The following is a 22,582-nucleotide window of genomic DNA, read 5'->3' on the forward strand; positions in this document are numbered from 1 at the left end:
CCAGGAAACAAAGAGGGAAGAAAAAGTCTCTTGCCTCTTCGGCAGCTCCAGACTTCTCCCAGACTCCCTCCTGGCTAGCCGTGGCGCACTAACCCTTCAGGCTGTGTTTACACCCCCAACCCCAGTCCTCTCCCTGCGATCCCACAGAAGCCCAAGCCTCAGCTCCCAGCCCCCTCCCTTCCCGGCGGGTGAGCAGACAAGCCTGCCGGTCTGGTGAGTGCTGGTCGGCACCGATCCTCTGTGTGGGAATCTCTCCGCTTTGCTCTCCTCCGCGGCTCCAAAGCTTCCCCCCTCCGCCACCCGCAGTCTCCGCCCGCGAAGGGGCTTCTAGTGTGTGGAAACCTTTCCTCCTTCACAGCTCCCTCCCCCTGGTGCAGGTCCCGTCCCTATTCTTTTGTCTGTTTATTAGAGAACTAAGTAAATTAGTGATCCTTCTCCCCTCCTCTCGCCCTGCTTAGGACTAAGGATAAGAACAAATGTAGTCGACCAGGTCCTGGCTGGCCCTCCTGTGTGCTTTCCTGCATCATCTTGCTGCATGGTTCCCATCACTCACTAAGCTCGCTACTCTTGGCTTCTCAGATGTGACAAGCCACCACCTCCCAAAATGGTGACACATGCTGTTTCCTCTACAAGGAAAGCCCTTTTCCTGCCTTCCTTGACTTAGCTAAGACCTTAACTTTCTTCAGATCTTCAATCTATCTTTACCTCCTTCTCAGACTTCCCTGAGTAGTAGATATCCTATTCATTAAGATATACATTTCACTTTTACATTTATTTGTGGAATTCTAATTAATGTTTATCTCCCCTATTCAGACATAAGTGCTATGAAGGCATGCTTCATGTCTTTTTTATTTTCTTTCTTACCATTCTATCCTCAGTACTTGATGAACAAATCAATATAATCCAGAACATGAAGGGTGCATCAATGTGAAAAAAATGTTTCCTCTCACTAGTAAAATAATGCAAGTTAAAATGGTGAAACACTTTACTTATTGACTTTTCTCAGACTGAATACAATTGTATTTCTCCCCAGTATACAATACATGATAACAATATCTGAACCACCTAGAGATTAAAATATATTCAATTAAAAGGCATTAAATAATGAATATTTTTAAACTTAACTGTTAGCCTCTTCCCAGTACGTTTCCCTCTCTTGTCAAAGCATGTACTCCTTAACCACCAGTTCTGTGTTAGTAACCAATAATTCTGTTGAACAATGGAAAGAAGGCATAAAATTACTGTAGTGTTACTTTTAAGATTGAATGATTGTTTTTCAACATAATTGTCTTGGTATGAATTTTGCAACAATGTTAAAAGTACAATATTCTTCTCAAATTTTTCTCAGTTAAACATTTTCCAATATATTTGTAGTATGAAGTGCTTGGTAAGCCCTTGATCTGAAACTCAAGACTGAATAATAACCCTTAGATACTTCACATTTATGTTGACAGTGACCTGTCACAAGACTTTGGAGCTGTTTTTTTGGCAATCCCTCCTTTCCCCTCCGTGTTCTCTTGAAGGAGGCAATAGATGAAAGAATGAAAGAATATGTGTTTTGATGACAAGCAGATCTGTGTTCATATCCTCACTCTACTGCCTCTTAGCTGGGTAATCGTGGGAAAAGTCACTTGATTTCTCTGAACTTTATTTTCCTAGTCTGCAAACTGTGGCTATTTAAAACTACCTTATAGGATGTTTGCTAGAATTTAAAGAGTTAATGCATATTCAGTGCTTACTGTAGCATGCATGACATGCTCAATTAACTCTGATTATTATCATCATTTCATCACCATCACCAAATACATACTTTATTTTGGCTTTGGGACTGGGTGCCGAATGAATTCTTTGGATTGTGAAATAATACTATGATGTACATAGATTGGAAGGATCCTAGACTTATACGGGTTGATGAGTGTTAACATGAGAGTAGAATGTTTTGAAAGTTTATTTATTTCACTCTTAAATTCAGATATCATATGATCTTTTAAATGTTTGAGAGAACACTTGGAGCATCTTTGAGTACCGGCTTTCTTTTCTCCCATGTAATGTTGATGAAATTGTTTCCTTATCCAAGAATGTTTTTTCTTCCCACAATAGGTGGGCCCCAGCGAGCCAGAGGAAGTGTTATTGGAAGTATTAATGATATCAAATTTGGAATTGCTTTCCTTAATGCCACGGTAACAGATAGCCCAAACTCTGATACCAGAATAATACATGCCAGAATTACCAATGTACCTCGCAGTCTCGGTAAGTCTCTTTGCTTACAAAAGTTGTTAATAAGCCTCTTTTTAAAAACATATATTTTTCTTTTTCATCTATTATTAAAATTTCTAGAGGATGCTACTACTACATGATCAGTGTAATAGTCCTTAGTTTTATCCCAGTGGTAAACACTTAAAGACACATGAGATACTGATATTTTGTTGTTATTCAAGTTTATTTAGGATTCATCCTTTTGAATAACATGCTATGAATAATAATAATGGACTTTAAATATTTTGCTCTGATATCTTATTTATCCCTTTTTCTCTAGGTCCAGCAATGAGAAAGATAATTTCCATTCTAAATCCCATTTATTGGACAACAGCAAAGGAAATAGGAGAAGCAGTCAATGGCTTTACCCTCACCAATGCGGTCTTCAAGAGAGAAACCCAAGTGGAATTTGCAACGGGTTAGTACCAGCTGAACTTATTATTCTATTACTATTTAAAAATATGATTGCTTTAAATGTTGATGGTTAAGAAAAATACATTATATGTTCCCACAGAGAATAATTTCAAAGTTTTGTTGCCATCTTAGCATAAATGATATAAAAGCAAGTTTATATTTTCCTATAAAATTTTACTGACGTGGGTCTATAAGAGGCCATGTGTTTTCAAATAGTATAGTGATTTTTATAGTCTAAAAGCTTTTTTTTCCTCATCTTTCCTGTATCTGTTCTCTTTAAATCCTTAGAGACGGTTTTGAAGGCCAAACAGAGCAGGAAGACGAGCCATTGCTAATATTACTTAAAGGGTTTTGTCTATGAACCTGAGTCAATTAGGTTATCTTATAGGGATTCTTTAATCAAAAAAATGGAAATAAAAACAAGCAAATCTAAACACTTTTCGCTTTATCCTTATTCTTAATGAATACGTGTTAGCATTTCATGGCCTTTTCCAAGGGTCTACAGCTTTTTATAGACCTCCATTTCTAGCATCTTTGAAGATGGTCAGCTCAGAGCAGTGATCTTTCTTATTTTTCTTTAAGCATTTTTAAAATATTTATTTATTTGGCTGCACCAGGTCTTTGCTACTTCTTATTTTTCTTTAAGCATTTTTAAAATATTTATTTATTTGGCTGCACCAGGTCTTAGTTGTGGCACATGGGATATCCCGCAGTGAAGATCCCCTTTGCAACTTCTTAAAGCATCCGAAAGAACAAAGCCCTGGGGCCAGACTTGTGGCTCTTGCCAGTCTGCCTGGTCAAGCTTTCTGTCCCTTTTCACAGGCAAGCGATCCATTTTTGTAGAACTGCCTTTCTCTTGCTTGTGACTTAAAAGTGTGGAATCCTTCACCTAATCATAGGCTACATTTTTGCCACATAAAAAGAAATTTTAGAATCAACTTAATTCAATCAAGCTAAGTCTTTAATTTGGGGACTAAGTGCTAATTTAATTCTCTTATGATCTGTGTTTAATCAAGTTTGAAGTACAATAACATAGCTGAACTGGTATATAAAGTAAATCTGCTCTGTGCTTACTGTAGCACGCATGACATGCTCAATTAACTCTCATTATTATCATTTCATCACCATCACCAAATACATACTTTATTTTGGCTTTGGGACTGGGTGCCAAAGCTGGGTAACAAACCATATATATATATTGCTATTGAAATGAACGAATTCTAATTCCTAGGAGAAATCTTGCGGATGACTCACGTTGCCCGGGGCTTGGATCCCGATGGAGTTTTGCTGGTAGATATCGTTGTGAGTGGCTATGTCCTGCAGCTGCAGTCACCTGCTGAAGTCACTGTGAAGGTAAAATGCTAGGATAACTTGCCTTCACTGTTTATTGGAGTAACAATAAGAGTAGGAGGTTAAAGATCATAAAAAGAGTGCAGAAAACTTGTGTAGTTTTCCCTTGTTCACTTTGGGGAGTAAATGTCTAAACCACTGAAGTTAGGAATGGCTATCTGGTCTTTGTTTAAAAATCTTTAGGGACAAGTCTTTATAAGCTCTTAGTAGTTTTATTACCCTGCTTATCAGGACCAAGATCACAGCTTTGTTGATTTAAGCCATTTGTTTAACTTTCTGTAGACAAAGAGAATAGTAATTCTTGCATAAAAGTTTTTGTAGACCATCTGTAGAAGTATTCCAGACATTAAAGAATGGTAACAATCACCCTTTCACATTTTTTCTTTTTTTTTGACCTACAACTGAGTCCCTTATTAAACTATAACTTATGACACTAAAATTATTAAACTAAGGTATTTACAATTAAAAGGTTCAAATTTTAGTTCCTGAACACTACTGTACAATTATAATTTTATTTAGAATTATATATTTTTATCCCCTAAGCCTTTTTTTTTTTATCTCATTCTACATCTCATAGTACCCTCAAGAAAAAAAAATAGGATAAGCCATGCTAATCCTCAAATCTGTACTGTCCTTCTTAGGATTACACAGAGGACTACATTCAAACAGGTCCTGGGCAGCTGTATGCCTACTCAACCCGGCTGTTCACCGTTGATGGCATCAGCGTCCCATACACATGGAACCACACTGTTTTCTATGATGAGGCACAGGGAAGAATGCCTTTCTTGGTAGAAACACTTCATGCATCCTCTGTGGAATCTGACTACAACCAGTTAGAAGAGACATTGGGTTTTAAAATCCATGCTTCAATTTCCAAAGGTAATTTGGTTAAAGGAAAGTACAGCTCTTTAAGCTATGCAGTCCTTTCTAAATGGGTAAAAGAATTGCATTGATGCCATTCAAAATAAGGATATTAAGGTATAGACTGAACACGATAACATGTTTTTCATGTGTGTTGCCCATGTTTTGTAGGTAAAGTCCTGTGGTAAGGCCAATCCCATTGGCATTCTAGTACATTTAGTTTACTAATAGACATCTTCATATGGCATAGTGGAGTTGTTACTGTTCTAGCCTATACACACAGAGAGGTTTAAAAATATATCCTCTGTCAATGATTTTTCTTTGGGTAATAAAGTCCATTTGTTCTTGTTCTGAATCTTATATTTGACAAGAATTGTTTTAATTCTTGAAGCATGATGTAAAGGTGTATCTTAACCTAAACTAGCCAAAAAAGTTTCTGTATTTTAAAAGCAGCTTTTAAAAACCGGGAGGCAGTCATTTCAGCTGTCATTTATTGTTCTTGGAAATTACAACTTTTGAACTGCTTTCCCTTGATCTCAGCAGTCTCCCTATGCTGTGTGGTGCTTTGATGTGTCTATACTCTGAGATTTCCTTTTCAGTTGGAAGAGGCAACACGACAATTAGCATTCCATATCCCGCGGGGTTTTGATGCTAGGAGATACTTGCATGTGGTTATGTTATAGGCACTAACTGTTTGAATGACTTTAGCTTTGAACTTTAGGCTCCCATGAGACACTTCAAATGATTCAGAGTGGCCTGGTGAATGTATGTGTTTTGCTTTGTGCTGGCTTTCCTAAAATAAATGCAAGTAGATTATAACCATTATTTTGCTTATCATGCTCAGCACATACACTGAAAATTCATTTTCACTGTTTACTCTTGCTTTCCTCAGTTGTGCATGTGACTGTTTTCTTCTTCAGCATCTATCAGAACTGCTTCATCAAATTTGAGGTCATAGTAATGTAGGAGTATATTCACATTTTTTTGAACTAATCACAGATTCACGAAGCCTCATAGCCAGTAGAACCCGTAGCCCTACACCTACTCCAACCACATGCTGTCACCACCACCTCATTTTACTATTGTCATGCATGTTAAGGTAACTTGGATAAAAGAAAAGAGCCACTAGAATCAAGAATTATGTTTTCTTTTCCCCAGTAATAATTACTTTTCAAATTTAACCTCTGTTTCTACTTTTTCCAGTACTCCATATAATTTTTAAAAAGATAACTTAGCACAAGACTTTAGTTAAAAATGAATTTATATCATCTGGGACCAGAGACATTAAGGTGATTTTTGAAAAGTCATGTACACTTTCTACCCAGTCGTGTAAGTCCTCTAAAGCTGAAACTGCTTGAAGGTCTTTATGGTTTAAGGGTGTTGGGGGACTTGGGTCCCACAAAACACTATAGGACATTTGAAACCCCTTACTATCCTTGGATGCTATGAGTCTATGAATTACATCTGATGTAGGTGCCCATTTGTTGTTGATATTGTTCCTGTGAGTTGCAAGAATTGTGTACCTGCAATTTCTTTGACCACCAGGGAGCAAGCTTGCATTCTTAGTTGCTTGACCAGCATGTTCTTTCTCTTTGTTGGGTCTAGACTAGACCTACGGTTACAATGCAATTAGAATTGCAGAGAGCTTGATGAAAGTTCAGATTTCTAGGTACAAAGATTTTAGTTTAGCTAGTCTAAGGTAGGGCCTTGGAGTCTGTATTTTTAACACAGCCCCTAAATGATTCTCTTGTAACTGGTCTTTACTCTGGCATTTGGAAACTACTAGTCAAGACAATTCACAAACATAGAAATTTTTAAAAATTATATGAATTTATATCTTTAAAATTAAATGATTTTCAAAATATAGTTATAAAACATGTTTATATTTTTACAAATTAATCAGAAGAAGATATCAGAAACAATAAAGGAAAAGAAATTTAACTACAAATAAAATTTTTAAAGCTTCCTCATGGGAGAAAAACAAAATATATAGTTTTTCTTTGTGTATATTTAAACTTATTTGCATTACATATTATGGACAACTATGATTACCCTTAATATATATAAGAACCTTAAAAATCAATAAGAAAAAGGCAAATACCCCAATAGAAAAATACGTAGTCTGTGAACAGGAAATTCACAAAGGAAGAAATAATAATGACAAAATGAATGTGAAAAACTGTACCTCATTAATAAGCAAAGAAATGTAAATTAAAACAATGAGGTTCCGTTTTCCAGTTATCATTGTCAGAGATTAAAATATAGGATAACCACTCAGTATTGGAGAGGTATAGGAAACAAATACCCTCCTACACTGCCAGCAGAGATTGTAGATGTATTTGACATTTCTGGAAAACAGTATGTATCAGTAGCCTCTCAAATGTTCACATCTTTTTAGTTATCTCATTCTAGGAGTCTGCCCTAAGAAAATCACAGAAATGGCCAAGAATAAATGTCCTGAAAGGTAAATATGTAAATGATGGCACAGATATATGATAAACTCTTAAACTAAATATTCCTTCAAAACTATTCTAATGATTGCTTATTTATTCATTTAAAAATACTTACTGAGTACCTACTGTATACCAGATACTGCTCTAGGTATTGACAATATAGCTATAAACAAGTGACAAAGGAGAATGTACATGACATAACAATCATCATTGAAAAATAGTACACAATATGATCCAAACCTGGGTTGCCCACGTCACAGTGATTGTAAGGAAACCTTTATACTGGTTAAAAGCACAGATTCCCAGGCTTCTTCCTTGGCAATTCTGACTGGGGTAGGACCAAAGGGATCTATATTTTTAATAAGCTCTCCAAGAGATTTTACGATCAGTAAAGTTTGGCAACTATTAATCTGTAAAGGATCCTAACTTAATTTTTTGAAGTATATACTGATAGAAGTGACGACTGCAGGGAAAAGCACCAAAATCTTGGCAGTAGTTTGTTTCAAGTGACAAGGTTACAGGGAATTTTATACTTTTTAAAGTTTCTACAATTATACATTACTGTAACACAAACAAATATTTTGTATTGTCTCTCTACTATGTCAAAAAGTAAACCATAATATAATTCAGAATAGCATGATTTAATTACAACAGAAAGAATAAATAAAAGGAAAATAGTTGATAACGAAATATTATGTATTTCAATATGAAAATCTTTAGACATTATTAAGAGAGAAGTATTTACATGGCTGAACCAATATTTAGAGGCCCAGTGTGATTTTTTTAGAAAACATTGAGTAATTCTTGGTAATGTTCTGAATAAAACAATGTACAATCAACCATCCATTTATATGACAGTTGCATTTCTGGAAAGTTCACTGTATATTTTAATCACACAAAAAAACCGTTTAATATATGGAAGATGGGTTCTAGCCTTAGATTATTACAAACAGCTTTCTCACTTCCACAACAATCTTTCAGGACAAGGGACACATCTTCATCTTGCATCGTTATCCCACATATTGCAATACTTAAAACCTTCCCCAGGGTCTTCCCCACTCCCTAAATTTAAATAGGCTTCCCTATTAAATCATGTCATCATCATGACAACCAAAGTCTCTCCCAAAAACCTTCCCAGATGCCCACCCCATGGAAGATATCTCCCCATTTAGAACCAGAAATCTAAAAGCTTCTATCAGATAATTTATATTTATGTTACACATTTTTCCACAACTATGTCCCCAACACAGTGCTGTACACAACATACTGGCTGCATTAAAGAATGTCTGAATAGTAAATAAAAATGAAGCATGAATTATAATCACCACCTGAATTGTATTCTTGAGTTCAGTGGTTGAAAGTCGCACAGACTTGCATCTAAGTCCTTGCTCCAGATTATATTAGCACTTTGACTTTAAGCAGTTTACATATCCTCAGTCTCAGATTCATCTGAAAACTGGTTATGATGGGAGTAGGGCAGTTCTGAGGTTTAAATGAAATACAGCACATGAAGCTCACAGTACTGTATGACATTCAACAATCATTTAGCAGCATGCTCTGGACGTTTCTATCCCATCCATCCTGTCCCCATTCCCTTGAAGGTGCAGGAAGGCTTGGATGCTCTCAGGGTCATTTTTACACTCAGGGTGGAAATGGATCATGAACCTCTCTGCTTTCACTTCATGGTTTAAAGCAATTTGATTGCCTAGAAATAGCAAGTAGGGCTCTAGCTTTCTAGTCAAGGAAATCTTTTCATTGGAGCGTGTTTCTTCCACCCTCCAAATATATAAATGTACAGAAGAGTTTTGAACAGTTTCATGTTCTCAGCAGGGCTTAAATAATATTGTAATTGAGATTCTCCAAAGTAGAATGAATCTGAAAAATTAATGAATGCCCAGACTCCCTCTATGAAAAGCACCTAAAACAATAGTAAAAATAAACAGTTTCATGCATTTAGAATTGAAGGAAAATCTAAGATAATTTCTAAGAGATTGAATATGAACTGAACATAAAATTTCCCTTGAGAGAAATCTACTATACCTATTATATCAATGATTGTCTTTTAAGGTGTGTGTATGTGTGTGTGTGTGTGTGAGAGATTACTTAGTTAACTTGAAAAATGTTTCATTTAAGTTTTTGCATCTCAATAATGTTTGAAAAATATTTGCTAAACGGCTTACACCAGTCAAAACAGAGTTACTTTCCAAGGAGATTCCCTAACCTATTTATTCTTGTTAATATTTTTTTTTCTGACATCTAACTTAAATCTATTCTATTGCTATAATGATATGCCTGTTTCTTCTTGCTTTGACTACCAGGAAGGAAAACACTTGGTTACACCTAGGAGGACTTAGACCCAGATTCTTCACAGTACAAATGGAGGAGATCTACAAAAGGAGAGGGTTTCTTCACTAGAGTTTGTATAGCAATCCTACTTCTAGAACAAACAGAATAAGTAAATGGCTGGAAGAATAGGACTTTGTTGGTGGTTATGCCTGGCATTCATATTGATTTGGATCCTTTTTCATTATCAAAGAGTAATTAATTTTCTTTTGATTAATGTAAACAACTTAAACAGAAAATCTGCTTCCAGTGGTTGCTTGCCAACAATCTCTGTATTATGATTCATTTAGTTCTTGGTTGAGAAACAATAAAACTTTTCCTTTCTGCTTGTTTTCACCTATTGCATTTGCTGTGTCACGTGTTCCAGCCTTGGCATATGTTCCCAGAGAAGATGGTCCTGGGGAGAAACAAGATGCTAATGTTCTAACAAGCCAGTTAATTTTGCTTTTCTCTCTATGGTAGGAGATCGCAGTAATCAGTGCCCCTCTGGGTTTGCCTTAGATTCAGTTGGACCCTTTTGTGCTGGTAAGTACGGGAATAAATTATTCATTTTTATTTTTATTAAGCTGTTAATGCTACAATTTAATGGACATTTACTGTCATTTTGCTAGATATTTAAGAATCACAACAGTCCTATAAATGTCCCATTTTACAGGTGAAGAAATTGAGATGTGAAGAAGTTGACTGCCTAAGATCACTCAGCTATCTAGTGGCAGAGCTAGATTTGAATTTAAGATAGATACAAAGCCCGTGCTCTTCCAATTAGTCCACAATCAAGTGTGTCAAGGATCATGATCAAGTAAAGGGGTAGAGGGAACACAGGGACAAAACACTGGACTTCGTCTGGCCACCTGATTGCCATGAATGTGGAACAGCAGTAATTCAACTCTAAGTCACCTAACCTGAGAATTGTTTAATCGTAGAATAGGGCTGGATTGTGGGTGGAGGACTAATGACTAAACCAGCCTTGTGCCATCCAAGTACCAGTGCAAGAGGGTCACAGATAATAGCTAAGTAAATGACTTGAGGAGCTCAAGTTAGCATACATAGTGCCTTGCTTTTCTTTTTTTTTTTTAAATAAATTTATTTTTTTATTTTTTTATTTTTGGCTGCGTTGGGTCTTTGTTGCTGCACGCGGGCTTTCTCTAGTTGCAGCGAGTGGGGGCTACTCTTCGTTGCGGTGTGCGGGCTTCTCATTGTGGGGCTTCTCTTGTTGCGGAGCACAGGCCCTAGGCATGCGGGCTTCAGTAGTTGTGGCTCATGGGCTCTAGAGCGCAGGCTCAGTAATTGTGCCGCACAGGCTTAGTTGGTCCGCAGCATGTGGGATCTTCCTAGACCAGGGCTCAAACACTTGTCCCCTGCGTTGGCAGGCAGATTCTTAACCACTGAGCCACCAGGGAAGCCCCACAGTGCCTTTCTTTTTGCCGGTAGGCAATGTAATGTAGTAAAGTGGTAAAAAGGTGGTCTTTAGAAACTACACTGCCCAGGTTCAGATCCCAGCTCTTCGAATAATGACCTATGTAACCTTGGGCAATTTACTTAACCTCTTTGTTCCTCAGTTTTATCAGGCAAATGAGGATAGGAATAAAAATACTTATCTCCTAGGAATGTTGAGGAATGAGTTGTCATTATATCTTAGCTGTCATCATTGTTGTTTTAGAATTAATCTAACCATTTATTCACTCTCAGAGATAATTTGAGGACCCCAAATTAATTTTTATTTCACGTTTCCATCCTGTGGCACTTAGAGCATTTCCTGTTACATTTGATTCATTCATTGGCCTCTATAAGCAACTCTTTTCACCAACTTTAATAACTCCATGAAAGTAGGGCTTCTTCATACTAATTGGGTCTTTTTGTTTCTTCTTTCAGATGAAGATGAATGTGCAGCAAGGAATCCCTGCTCCCATGTCTGTCACAATGCCATGGGAACTTATTATTGCTCCTGCCCCAAAGGCCTCACTATAGCTGTGGATGGGAGAACTTGTCAAGGTAGTCACAAAGCTAAGTCTAATCAATGCATTTAAGCAGTGGACATGGCAGTCTCTGACCTCGGAAAAGCGTGGTAGACCAGTGCTCTTCTTTCCTACTCTTTCTGCCCCCACCTTCATTAAGCTGAAAAAGTAAGGAAGAGGGAATACTGCTCACACACTGCCTTCATTTGGGGTGCTCTGTGGGCAGGAATGCCTGTAGTGACTCACTCAATCCCCACAACACAATGAGAAGAGGCAGGCAGGACTATTACTGTACTCCTTTTACAGGGATAAAAGTAGGAAAGAAGAGGTTATAAAGAAATTTAGTAAACTGCACAATCGTGGTAGCACTTTGGGAACGTGAAAGAAAAACACACTTTTCTATCAGATTCTAGGTATGCTTCAAAGTTAGAACTTGTATAAGAGCCTAGTTGTATAATAAATTAAAAATGATGAAAAGAAGAAAGGATTTCTCCCTCTACGCCCAACGAGACCCCCTTCTAAATGCAAAAGAGAGAGAGAAGCAGGGGCATAGGAGTAACTTTTATAGAATGCCCAGTATGGATTGGGCACCTCATAAACATTATTTAATTTTCAAAGCAATGCTGAGAGGTGGATATTATTATCCTCATTTTACAGATGAAAAAACTGAGATGTCAAAAAGGAGAAGTACCTTTTTTCAGCCACCTAATTTATAAGTGGTCTGTTGGATGGCGTGGTCTGTGAAGACATCACACTGTCCTGCTATGAGCTTGTCAGCTACTCAACCCACCTGAAATGACACACCCCCCAAATTCACCATTTTTGCTCTTGTATAGTTCAAGTGTTCTTTGGTTGGTTTTCTTCAGTTCCCCCTAGTTGAATGACTCACTTTGTTGCAGATATTGATGAGTGTGCTTTGAGTGGACACACTTGCCATGCTGGTCAGGATTGTGACAATACCATTGGATCCTATCACTGTGTGGTCCGCTGTGGAATTGGCTTTCGAAGAACCAGTGATGGGCTGAGTTGTCAAGGTATACAAATGGAGGCCCTTGCTTTATCTTCAATGTATTACAAATTAAAACCCCTGCCTGTTGAATCACTTAGAGTAAACTCTCTTTAATAGATTGAGCTTCTTAGTAAAATGTTTAAATGTAATATGCCATGGCTATTTTAAGTATTTGTAACAAAGTGGTTTTGAATAAAACTTGCCTGTAATATTTGAGAGAAGAGATCATACAGCATGATCTTAATAGAATCTATTTAATAAAACTCAATTTCATAAAACTATGAATATTTATTGCAGGACTTTTTTTAATAGGACTTGTTATTTTAGAGCAGTTTTAGATTCACAGCAAATTTGAGTAGAACATAAAGAGATTTTCCATATTCTCCCTGCCCCAACTCATGCACAGCCTCCCCTGCTACCAACATCCTGCACCAGACTGGTACTTTTTTTTTTTTTTTTAAAACCAAGGATAAACCTACATTAACACATAATTACCACCCAAAGTCCATTGTTTACATTAGGATTCACTCCTGGTGTTGTATATTCTATGGGTTTAGACAAATGAATAACGTCATATATCCTCCATTATAGTATCATACACAATAATTTCCTTGCCCTGAAAATCTTCTGTGTTCCACCTAGTCATTCTTTCCTCCCCCAACCTCCAGAAACCACTCTTTTTTTTTTATATATATATATATAAATTTATTTATTTTTTGGCTGCGCCAGCCTTTCTCTAGTTGCAGCAAGTGGAGGCTACTCTTTGTTGCAGTGTGGAGGCTTCTGTTTGTTTGTTTCAGAGCTTGGGCTCCAGGCACGCAGGCTTCAGTAGTTGTAGTGCACGGGCTTAGTTGCTCCGTGGCGTGTGGGATCTTCCCGGACCAGGGCTCGCACCCATGTTCCCTGCACTGGCAGGTGGATTCTTAACAACTGCACCACCAGGGAAGCCCTTCATCTTTTTATTGTCTCTCTAGCTTTACCTTTTCCAGAATGTCATGTTGTTGGAATGATGCAGTATGTAGCCTTTTCAGATTGGCTTCTTTCACTGAGTAATATACATTTAAGATTCTTCTATGTCTTTTCATGGCTTGATAGCTTATTTCTTTTTAGTGCTGAAAAATAATCCATTGTATGAATGTACCACAGTTTATATATCCACTCTACTGAAGGACATCTTGGCACTTACAAATTTTAGCAATTATGAATAAAGCTGCTATCAGGATTTTCCAGAGGAAGAAACACTGGATGCAAAATGAAATTCTTATCAATAGTAGAAAGAATGAATGAATTATGGTACATCTATACCATGAACCACTGTTTGGCTTACACAAACAGCCAACAACTGTTTGGCTTAGAATTTCCATGAGGCGTTGTTGAGTGAGAATACAAAGATATAAAAGAGTGTATGCAACTTGTGTAGAAAAGATTATGTGACTGGAAAACAAACAATAACCAAAGAAAAAGGAAATGGATTTATATATTTAGGGAGAGATATAGGTTTACAGAAAAGACATGTTATTATTTATATTAGATTGTTAATGTAAGTTGGCTTTGGTGGACAAGGGGAGGACAAGGGAAGCCAAGTGAAAGAAGAAGAAAAGACTGCACTAAGAAAATCTTTTAAAAGTATATGATCACAGATCAGGGAGGAGACAAGATGGTGGAGTGGAAGGACTTGAGCTCACCTCCTCTCATGAAAACACCAAAATCATGACTAACTGCTGAAGAAACATCGACAAAAATGACCTACCAAAAGAACCTACCAGAAAAGATATTCTACATCCAAAGACAAAGAAGAAGCCACAACAGGATGATAGAAGGGGTGCTTCCATGATATAATCAAACCCCATACCCACTGAGTGGGTGACTCACAAACTGGAAAATAATTATATCACAGAGGTTCTCCCACAGGAGTGATAGTTCTGAGCTCCCCATCAGGATCCCCAGCCTGGGGGTCTGGCATTGGGAGGAGTAGCCCCCAGAACATCTGGCCTTGAAGGCCTTTGGGGCTTGAGTGCAGAAGCTCCACAGGACTCAGGGAAACAGAGATTCCACTCTTGAAGGGTACACATAAGGTTTCACATGCACTGGGACCCAGGGCAAAGCAGTGACTACATAGGACCCTGAGCCAGACCTACCTGCAGGTCTTGGAGAATCTCCCAGGGAGGTGGGGGTCAGCTGTGGCCCACTGTGGGGGCAAGGACACTGGAGGCAAAGACCCCAGGGAATATTCATCAATGTGAGCTCTCCCAGAGGACTTGGCAGCAAGAACTGGCCCCACCTAACACCCTGTAGGCTCCAGTGCTGGGACACCTCAGGCCAAACAACCAGCAAGACAGGAACACAGCCCCACCCATCAGCAGACAGGCTGCCTAAAGTCATCCTGAATCCACAGCCACCTTTAAACACACCCCTTGACAAGGCCCTGCCCAGAGGGACAAGACCCAGCTCCACCACGAGTGGGCAGGCACCAGTCCCTCCCATTAGGAAGCCTGCACAAGCCTCTGGACCAACCTCACCCATCAAGGAGCAGACACCAGAAGCAAGAACTACAGTACTGAAGCCTGAGAAAAGGAGACCACAAACTCAGAAAGTTAGACAAAATGAAGTGGAAGAGAAATATATTCCAGACAAAGGAGCAAGATAAAACCCCAGAAGAACAACTAAGTGAAGTGGAGATAGGCAGTCTGCCTGAAAAAGACTTCAGAGTAATGAGAGTAAAGATTATCCAAGAGCTCAGAAAAACAATGGAGGCACAGACTGAGATACAAGAAATGCTTATCAAAGAGCTAGAAGATTTAAAGAACAAACAGAGGTGAACAATACAATAACTGAAATGAAAAATACACTGGAAGGAATCAACAGCAAAATAAATGAGGCAGAAGAACAAATAAGTGAGCTGGAAGAGAGGTGAGTGGAAATCACTGCTGCAGAACAGAATAAAGAAAAAAGAATGAAAAGAAATGAGGACAGTTTAAGAGACCTCTGGGACAGCATTAAACACACCAACATTCGCATTAAAGGGGTCCCAGAAGGAGAAGAGAGAGAAAGGGCCTGGGAAAATATTTGAAGAAATAATAGCCAAAAACTTCCCTAACATGGGAAAGGGAAACACTCACTCAAGTTCAGGAAGCACAGAGTCCCATACAAGATAAACCCAAGGAGGAACACACCAAGACACATATTAATCAACTTGACAAAAATTAAACACAAAGAGAAAATATTAAAAGCAACAAATAACATACAAGGGAATACCCATACAGTTATCAGCTGATGTTTTAGCAGAAACTCTGCAAGGCAGAAGGGAGTCGCACGATATATTTAAAGTGATGAAAGGGAAAAACCTACAGCCAAGAATACTCTACCCAGCAAGGCTCCTGTTCAGATTCAATGGAGAAATCAAAAGCTTTACAGACAAGCAAAAGTTAAGAGAATTTAGCACCACCAAACCAGCTTTACAACAAATGCTAAAGGAACTTCTTTAGGCAGGAAAGAAAAGGCCACAACTAGAAACAAAAAAATTATGAATGGGAAAGCTCACCAGTAAAGGCAAATATTCTGTAAAGGTAGCAAATCATCTACAAGCAAATATGACATCAAAACCAGCAATCATGAGGAGAGTACAAATGCAGTATATTAGAAATGCATTTGAAATTCATAGACCAGCAACTTAAAATAATCTTGTATATATATAGATTGCTATATCAAAACCTCATGGTAACCACAAACCAAAAATCTATAATAGATACACACAAAAAAAAGAAAAAGCAATCCAAACACAACTCTAAGATAGTTATCAAATCACAACAGAAGAGAACAAAAGAGAAATGAAGGAAAAAGACGTACAAAAACAAATCCAAACAATTAACAAAATGGCAATAAGAACATTAATATCGATAATTACCTTAAATGTAAATGTATTAAATGCTCCAACCAAAACACATAGATTGGCTTAATGGATACAAAAGCAAGACCCATACATATGCTGTCTACAAGAGACCCACTTCAGACCTAGGGACACATACAGACTGAAAGTGAGAGAGGCTGGAAAAAGGTATTCCAGGCAAATAGAAATCAAAAGAAAACTAGAGCAGCAATACTCGTATCAGACAAAATAGACTTTAAAGTAAAGACTTATAAGAGACAAAGAAGGACACTACATAATGATCAAGGGATCAATACAAGAAGATATAACAATTGTAAATATATATGCACCCAACATAGGAGCACCTCAATATGTAAGACAGATGCTATAAAAGGAGAAATCGACAGTAGCACAATAGTAGTGGGGGACTCTAACACCCCCCTTGCCTCAATGGACAGATCATTCAGACAGAAAATCAATAAGGAAACACAGCCCTTAAATGACACATTAGACAAGATGGACTTAATTAATATTTAAGTACTCCATCCCAAAGCAGCAGAATACACATTCTTTTCAAGTTCACATGGAACATACTCCACAATAGATCACATGCTGGGCCAGAAAGCAAACCTCAGTAAATTTAAGAAAACTGAAATTAAGCATCTTTTACAACCACAACGCTATGAGATTACACATCAACTACAAGAAAAAAAACTGCAAAAAACAAACACCTGAAGGCTAGATAATATGTTACTAAACAACCAATGGATCACTGAAGAAATCAAAGAGGAAATCAAAAAACACCTAGAGACAAATGAAAACAAAAACACAACAATCCAACAACTTTGGGATACAGCAAAAGCGGTTTACGAGGGAAGTTTATAGCAATGCAGTGTTACCTCAGGAAACAAAAATCTCAAATAAACAACTTAACCTTACACCTAAAGCATCTAGAAAAAGAAGAACAAACAAACGCCAAAGTTAGTAAAAGGAAAGAAATCATAAAGATCAGAGCAGAAATACATGAAATAGAGATGAAGAAAACAATAGAAAAGATCAAAGAAACTAAAAGCTGGTTCTTTGAAAAGATGAACAGAATTGATAAACCTTTAGACAGACTCATCAAGGAAAAAAAGGGAAAGGGCCCAAATCAATAAAATTAGAAATGAAAAAGGAGAAGTTACAATGGGCACCACAGAAATACAAAGGATCCTAAGAGACTACTACAAGCAACTATATGCCAATAAAATGGACAATCTAGAAGAAATAGACAAATTCATAGGAAGGTACCATTTCCCAAGACTGAATCAGGAAGAAATAGGAAATATGAACAGACCAATCCCAAGTACTGAAGTTGAAACCGTGATTTAAAAACTTCCAACAAACAGAAGTCCAGAACTAGATGGCTTCAGAAGCAAATTCTATCAAACATTTAGAGAAAAGTTAACACCTATCCTTTGGAAACTGTTTCAAAAAATTGCAGAGGAAGGAACACTCCCAAACTCATTCTACAAGGCCAGCATCACCCTGATACCAAAACCAGATAAAGATACTACAAAAAAAGAAAATTACAGGCCAATATCACTGATGTACATAGACGCAAAAATCCTCAACAAAACACTAGCAGACTGAATTCAACAATACGTTAAAAGGATCATACACCACGATCAATTGGGATTTATCCCAGGGATACAAGGATTTTTTAGTATGCACAAATCAATCAGTATGATACACCACAGTAACAAATTGAAGAATAAAAGCCATATGACCATCTCCATAGATGCAGAAAAACTTTTGACAAAATTCAACACCCCTTTATGATAAAAATGCTCCAGAAAGGGGGCATAGAGAGAAGCTACCTCAACCTAAAAAGGCCATACATGATAAACCCACAGCTAACATCATACTCAGTGGTGAAACTGAAAGCATTCCTTTAATGTCAGGAACAAGACAAGGATGTCCACTCTCGCCACTTTTATCCAATATACTTTTAGAAGTCCTAGCCATGGCAATCAGAGAAGAAAAAGAAGTAAAAGGAATTCAAATTGGAAAAGGAAAAGTAAAACTGTCACTGTTTGCAGGTAACGTGATACTATACATAGAAAATCCTAAAGATTTTGCTACCAGAAAACTACTAGAGCTCAATGAATTTGGTAAAGTTGCAGGATACAAAATTAATACACAGAAATCTGTTGCATTTCTATACACTAACAATGAAAGATCAGAAAGAGAAATTAAGGAAACAGTCTCATTTACCATCGCATCAAAAAGAATTAAATACCTATAAATAAGCACACCTAAGGAGGCAAAAGACGTGTACTCTGAAAACTATAAAATGCTAATGAAAGAAATTGAAGATGGCACAAACAGATGGAAAGATATACTGTGGTCTTGGATTGGAAGAATCAATACTGTCAAAATGACTATACTACTCAGAGCTATCTACAGACTCAATGCAATCCCTATAAAATTACCAATGGCATTTTTCCCAGAAGTAGAGCAAAAAAAAATTTTTAATTTGTATGGAAACACAAAAGTCCCTGAATAGCCAAAGCAATCCTGAGAAAGAAAAACAGAGTTGGAGGAATCAGGCTCCCTAACGTCAAACTATACTACAAAGCTACAGTAATCAAAACAGTATAGTACTGGAACAAAAACAGAAATATGGGTCAATGGAACAGGATAGAAAGCCCAGAAATAAACCCACACAACCTATGGTCAATTAATCTATGACAAAGGAGGCAAGACTATGCAATGGAAAAAAGACAGTCTCTTCAATAAGTGGTGCTGGGAAAACTGGACAGCTACATGTAAAAGAATGAAATTAAAACATTCTCTAACACCATACACAAAAATGAACTCAAAATGGATTCAAGACCTAAATGTAGGACCAGATACTATAAAACTCTTAAGAGGAAAACATAGAAAGAACACTCTTTGACATAGATCGCAGCAACATCTTTTTGGATCCACCTCCTAGAGTAATGAAAATAAAAGCAAAAATAAACAAATAAGACCTAATTAAACTTAAAAGTTTTGCACAGCAAAGGAAATCATAAACAAAATGAAAACACAACCCACAGAATGGGAGAAAATATTTGCAAACAAAGTGACCGACAAGGGATAAACCTCAAAATATACAAACAGCTCATGCAGCTCAATATGAGAAAACAAACAACCTAATCAAAAAATGGGCAGAAGATCTAAATATACATTTCTCTAAAGAAGACATACAGGTGGCCAAAAAGCACATGAAAAGATGCTCAATATCACTAATTATTAGAGTAATGCAAACCAAAACTCCAGTGAGGTATCACCTTATGCCAGTCAGAATGGCCATCATTAAAAAGTCTACAAATAATAAATGCTAGAGAGGATGTGGAGAAAAGGGAACCCTCCTACACTGTTGGTAGGAATGTAAACTGGTACAACCACTATGGAAAACAGTATGTATGGAGAAACCATACATATATACAGAGAAAACCATACTTCGAAAAGATGCATGCACCCCAATGTTCATTGCAGTGCTATTTACAATAGCCAAGATATGGAATGGCTAAATGTCCATTGACAGAGGAATGGATAAAGAAGATGTGGCATGTATATACAATGGAATATTACTCAGCCATAAAAAGGAATGAAATAATGCCATTTGCAGCAACATGGATGGATCTAGAGATTATCATACTAACTGAAGTAAGTCAGAAAGAGAAAGATAAATAGTATATGATATCACTTATATGTGCAATCTTAAAAGATGATACAAATGAACTTATTTGCAGAAGAAAAAAAGACTCACAGACTTCGAAAACAAACTTATGGTTACCAAAGGGGAGAGGCGGTGGGGGGAGGGATATATTAGGAGTTTGGGATTAACATATACACACTAATATATATAAAATAGGTAATTGACAAAGACCTACTGTATAGCACAGGGAACTCTACTCAATATTCTGTAATAACCTATATGGGAAAAGAATCTGAAAAAGAATGGATATATGTATATGTGCAACTGAACCACTTGGCTATACACCTGAAACTAACACAACATTGTAAATCAACTGTAGCCCAATATAAAATAAAAATTAAATTTAAAAAATCACATTTGTGCATTTATGTGACATGTACAGATATAGAAAGATTAAATTAGAAAATCTGAAATAGAAAACAAGAACAAAATAAGACATTGGAAATCTCGAACTTGGGAATGTAAGATTAGAACATGAAGAGCCTAAAATATGGTGAGATTGTTCTTTTGAGGGTTTGTAATAGAATAGAAAAGTGGCAGGAGCTTGAGGTGAGTATAGACCTGAGAGAGGGATTTTGTTGGCATAGGAAAGATTTGATTATGTCTACAGGATTGTGGGAAAGATGACAGTAAGGAGAAGGGCATTAAAAATACAGAAGAGGAGGGAATGATCAGTGGACCACAGTCATCATGATAAGGAAGGAGGAGATGGGCTGCAGAGATCAAAAACTCAACTCTTCTTAAATGGAAGGAGTGGTCTCCCTTTTTCTGGAATGAAAGGAAGGAAAGGGGAGAAGTTACAAAATACAGGCAGGTACACACAAGTTTGGGGAATTCATGCCTGCAGTTTTTTTTTTTCCATTGCACTATGACCCAGATGGTGTTCAGGAAGATTAATTTGGCAGTGACTACAGATGAGGAGAAAAGCTAAAGTTGCTGCAGTCATTCGAGTACAAGGTGATAAACACCTGCATCAGACTAATAGCAGCAAAAATTGGGAAGAAGGGTCAAATTGCAAAAGTTGTTGCAGAAGACTTAACTTTTTTATTATTATTATTATTATTTTCTACCTTCAGTACTCCAGTCTGTCAGCAACATTCTAGGGCTAAAAGTTCCTAGAAACTGGAATGGGAGCCATATGGTAAAATAGTTAAAATAGAGAAGTTTTGCATCAACATAGTTCTGAATCACTAGCAAACTTCTACCTTGGAGTAGTGTTGAAGAGAATAACCCTCTCCAGCAGTTAATTCTATCAATTATCTAGCAGATCCTTTGAGAGCACTTCAATTGGATTCTTTTTAGGGAAGATCTTAAACGTCATGATCACTAAAATATTTAACATTTGGGGTAAATTAACCCAAGTTTTCTAACAACATGTAAAACAAGTTTTGTTTTCTTTAACAGATATTAATGAATGTCAAGAATCGAGCCCCTGTCACCACCGCTGTTTCAATGCCATAGGAAGTTTTCACTGTGGATGTGAACCTGGGTATCACCTCAAAGGCAGAAAATGCGTGGGTAAGGAGAGGGCTATGAATTCAAAGCAGTGACATCCTTGTAACTTCTTTTTTTTTTGAATTTTTGAATTTTATTTTTTTAATACAGCAGGTCCTTATTAGGCATCAGTTTTATACACATCAGTGTATACATGTCAATCCCAATCACCCAATTCAGCACATCACCATCCCCACTCCTCTGGCGATTTCCCCCCTTGGTGTCCATACGTTTATTCTCTACATCTGTGTCTCTATTTCTGCCCTGCAAATCAGTTCATCTGTACCATTCTTCTAGGTTCCACATATATGCATTAGTACACGATATTTTTTTTTCTCTTTCTGACTTACTTCACTCTGTATGACAGTCTCTAGATCCATCCACGTCTCAACAAATGACTCAATTTCGTTCCTTTTTATGGCTGAGTAATATTCCATTGTATATATGTACCACATCTTCTTTATCCATTCGTCTGTCGATAGGCATTTAGGCTGCTTCCATGAACTGGCTATTGTAAATAGTGCTGCAATGAACATTGGGCTGCGTGTGTCTTTTTGAATTATGGTTTTCTCTGGGTTTACGCCCAGTAGTGGGATTGCTGGATCATATGGTAATTCTATTTTTACTTTTTTTAAGGAACCTCCATACTGTCCTCCATAGTAGCTATACCAATTTACATTCCCACCAACAGTGCAAGAGGTTTCCCTTTTCTCCACACCCTCTCCATTATTTGTTGTTTGTAGATTTTCTGATGATGCCCATTCTAACTGGTGTGAGGGGATACCTCACTGTACTTTTGAGTTGCATTTCTCTAATAATTAGTGATGTTGAGCA

The 22,582-nt window shown here is 37.3% G+C and overlaps 1 protein-coding gene across 1 annotated transcript in view; it reads left to right on the forward strand.

Annotated features, from left to right (window-relative positions):
• HMCN1 (hemicentin 1) overlaps nucleotides 1–22,582 on the forward strand; it is a 554,195-nt gene that overhangs the window by 502,146 nt on the left and 29,467 nt on the right. The window contains exons 94-101 of the mRNA XM_024133815.3: nucleotides 2,101–2,250; nucleotides 2,537–2,674; nucleotides 3,902–4,023; nucleotides 4,662–4,899; nucleotides 10,140–10,202; nucleotides 11,550–11,669; nucleotides 12,532–12,666; nucleotides 21,659–21,772. Of these exons, the coding sequence (XP_023989583.1) occupies nucleotides 2,101–2,250; nucleotides 2,537–2,674; nucleotides 3,902–4,023; nucleotides 4,662–4,899; nucleotides 10,140–10,202; nucleotides 11,550–11,669; nucleotides 12,532–12,666; nucleotides 21,659–21,772 (1,080 nt within the window). The remainder of the gene's footprint in view (nucleotides 1–2,100; nucleotides 2,251–2,536; nucleotides 2,675–3,901; nucleotides 4,024–4,661; nucleotides 4,900–10,139; nucleotides 10,203–11,549; nucleotides 11,670–12,531; nucleotides 12,667–21,658; nucleotides 21,773–22,582) is intronic.

The sequence above is a fragment of the Physeter macrocephalus genome, chromosome 4, assembly GCF_002837175.3.
Source record: "Physeter macrocephalus isolate SW-GA chromosome 4, ASM283717v5, whole genome shotgun sequence".
Taxonomy (NCBI): Eukaryota; Metazoa; Chordata; class Mammalia; order Artiodactyla; family Physeteridae; genus Physeter; species Physeter macrocephalus.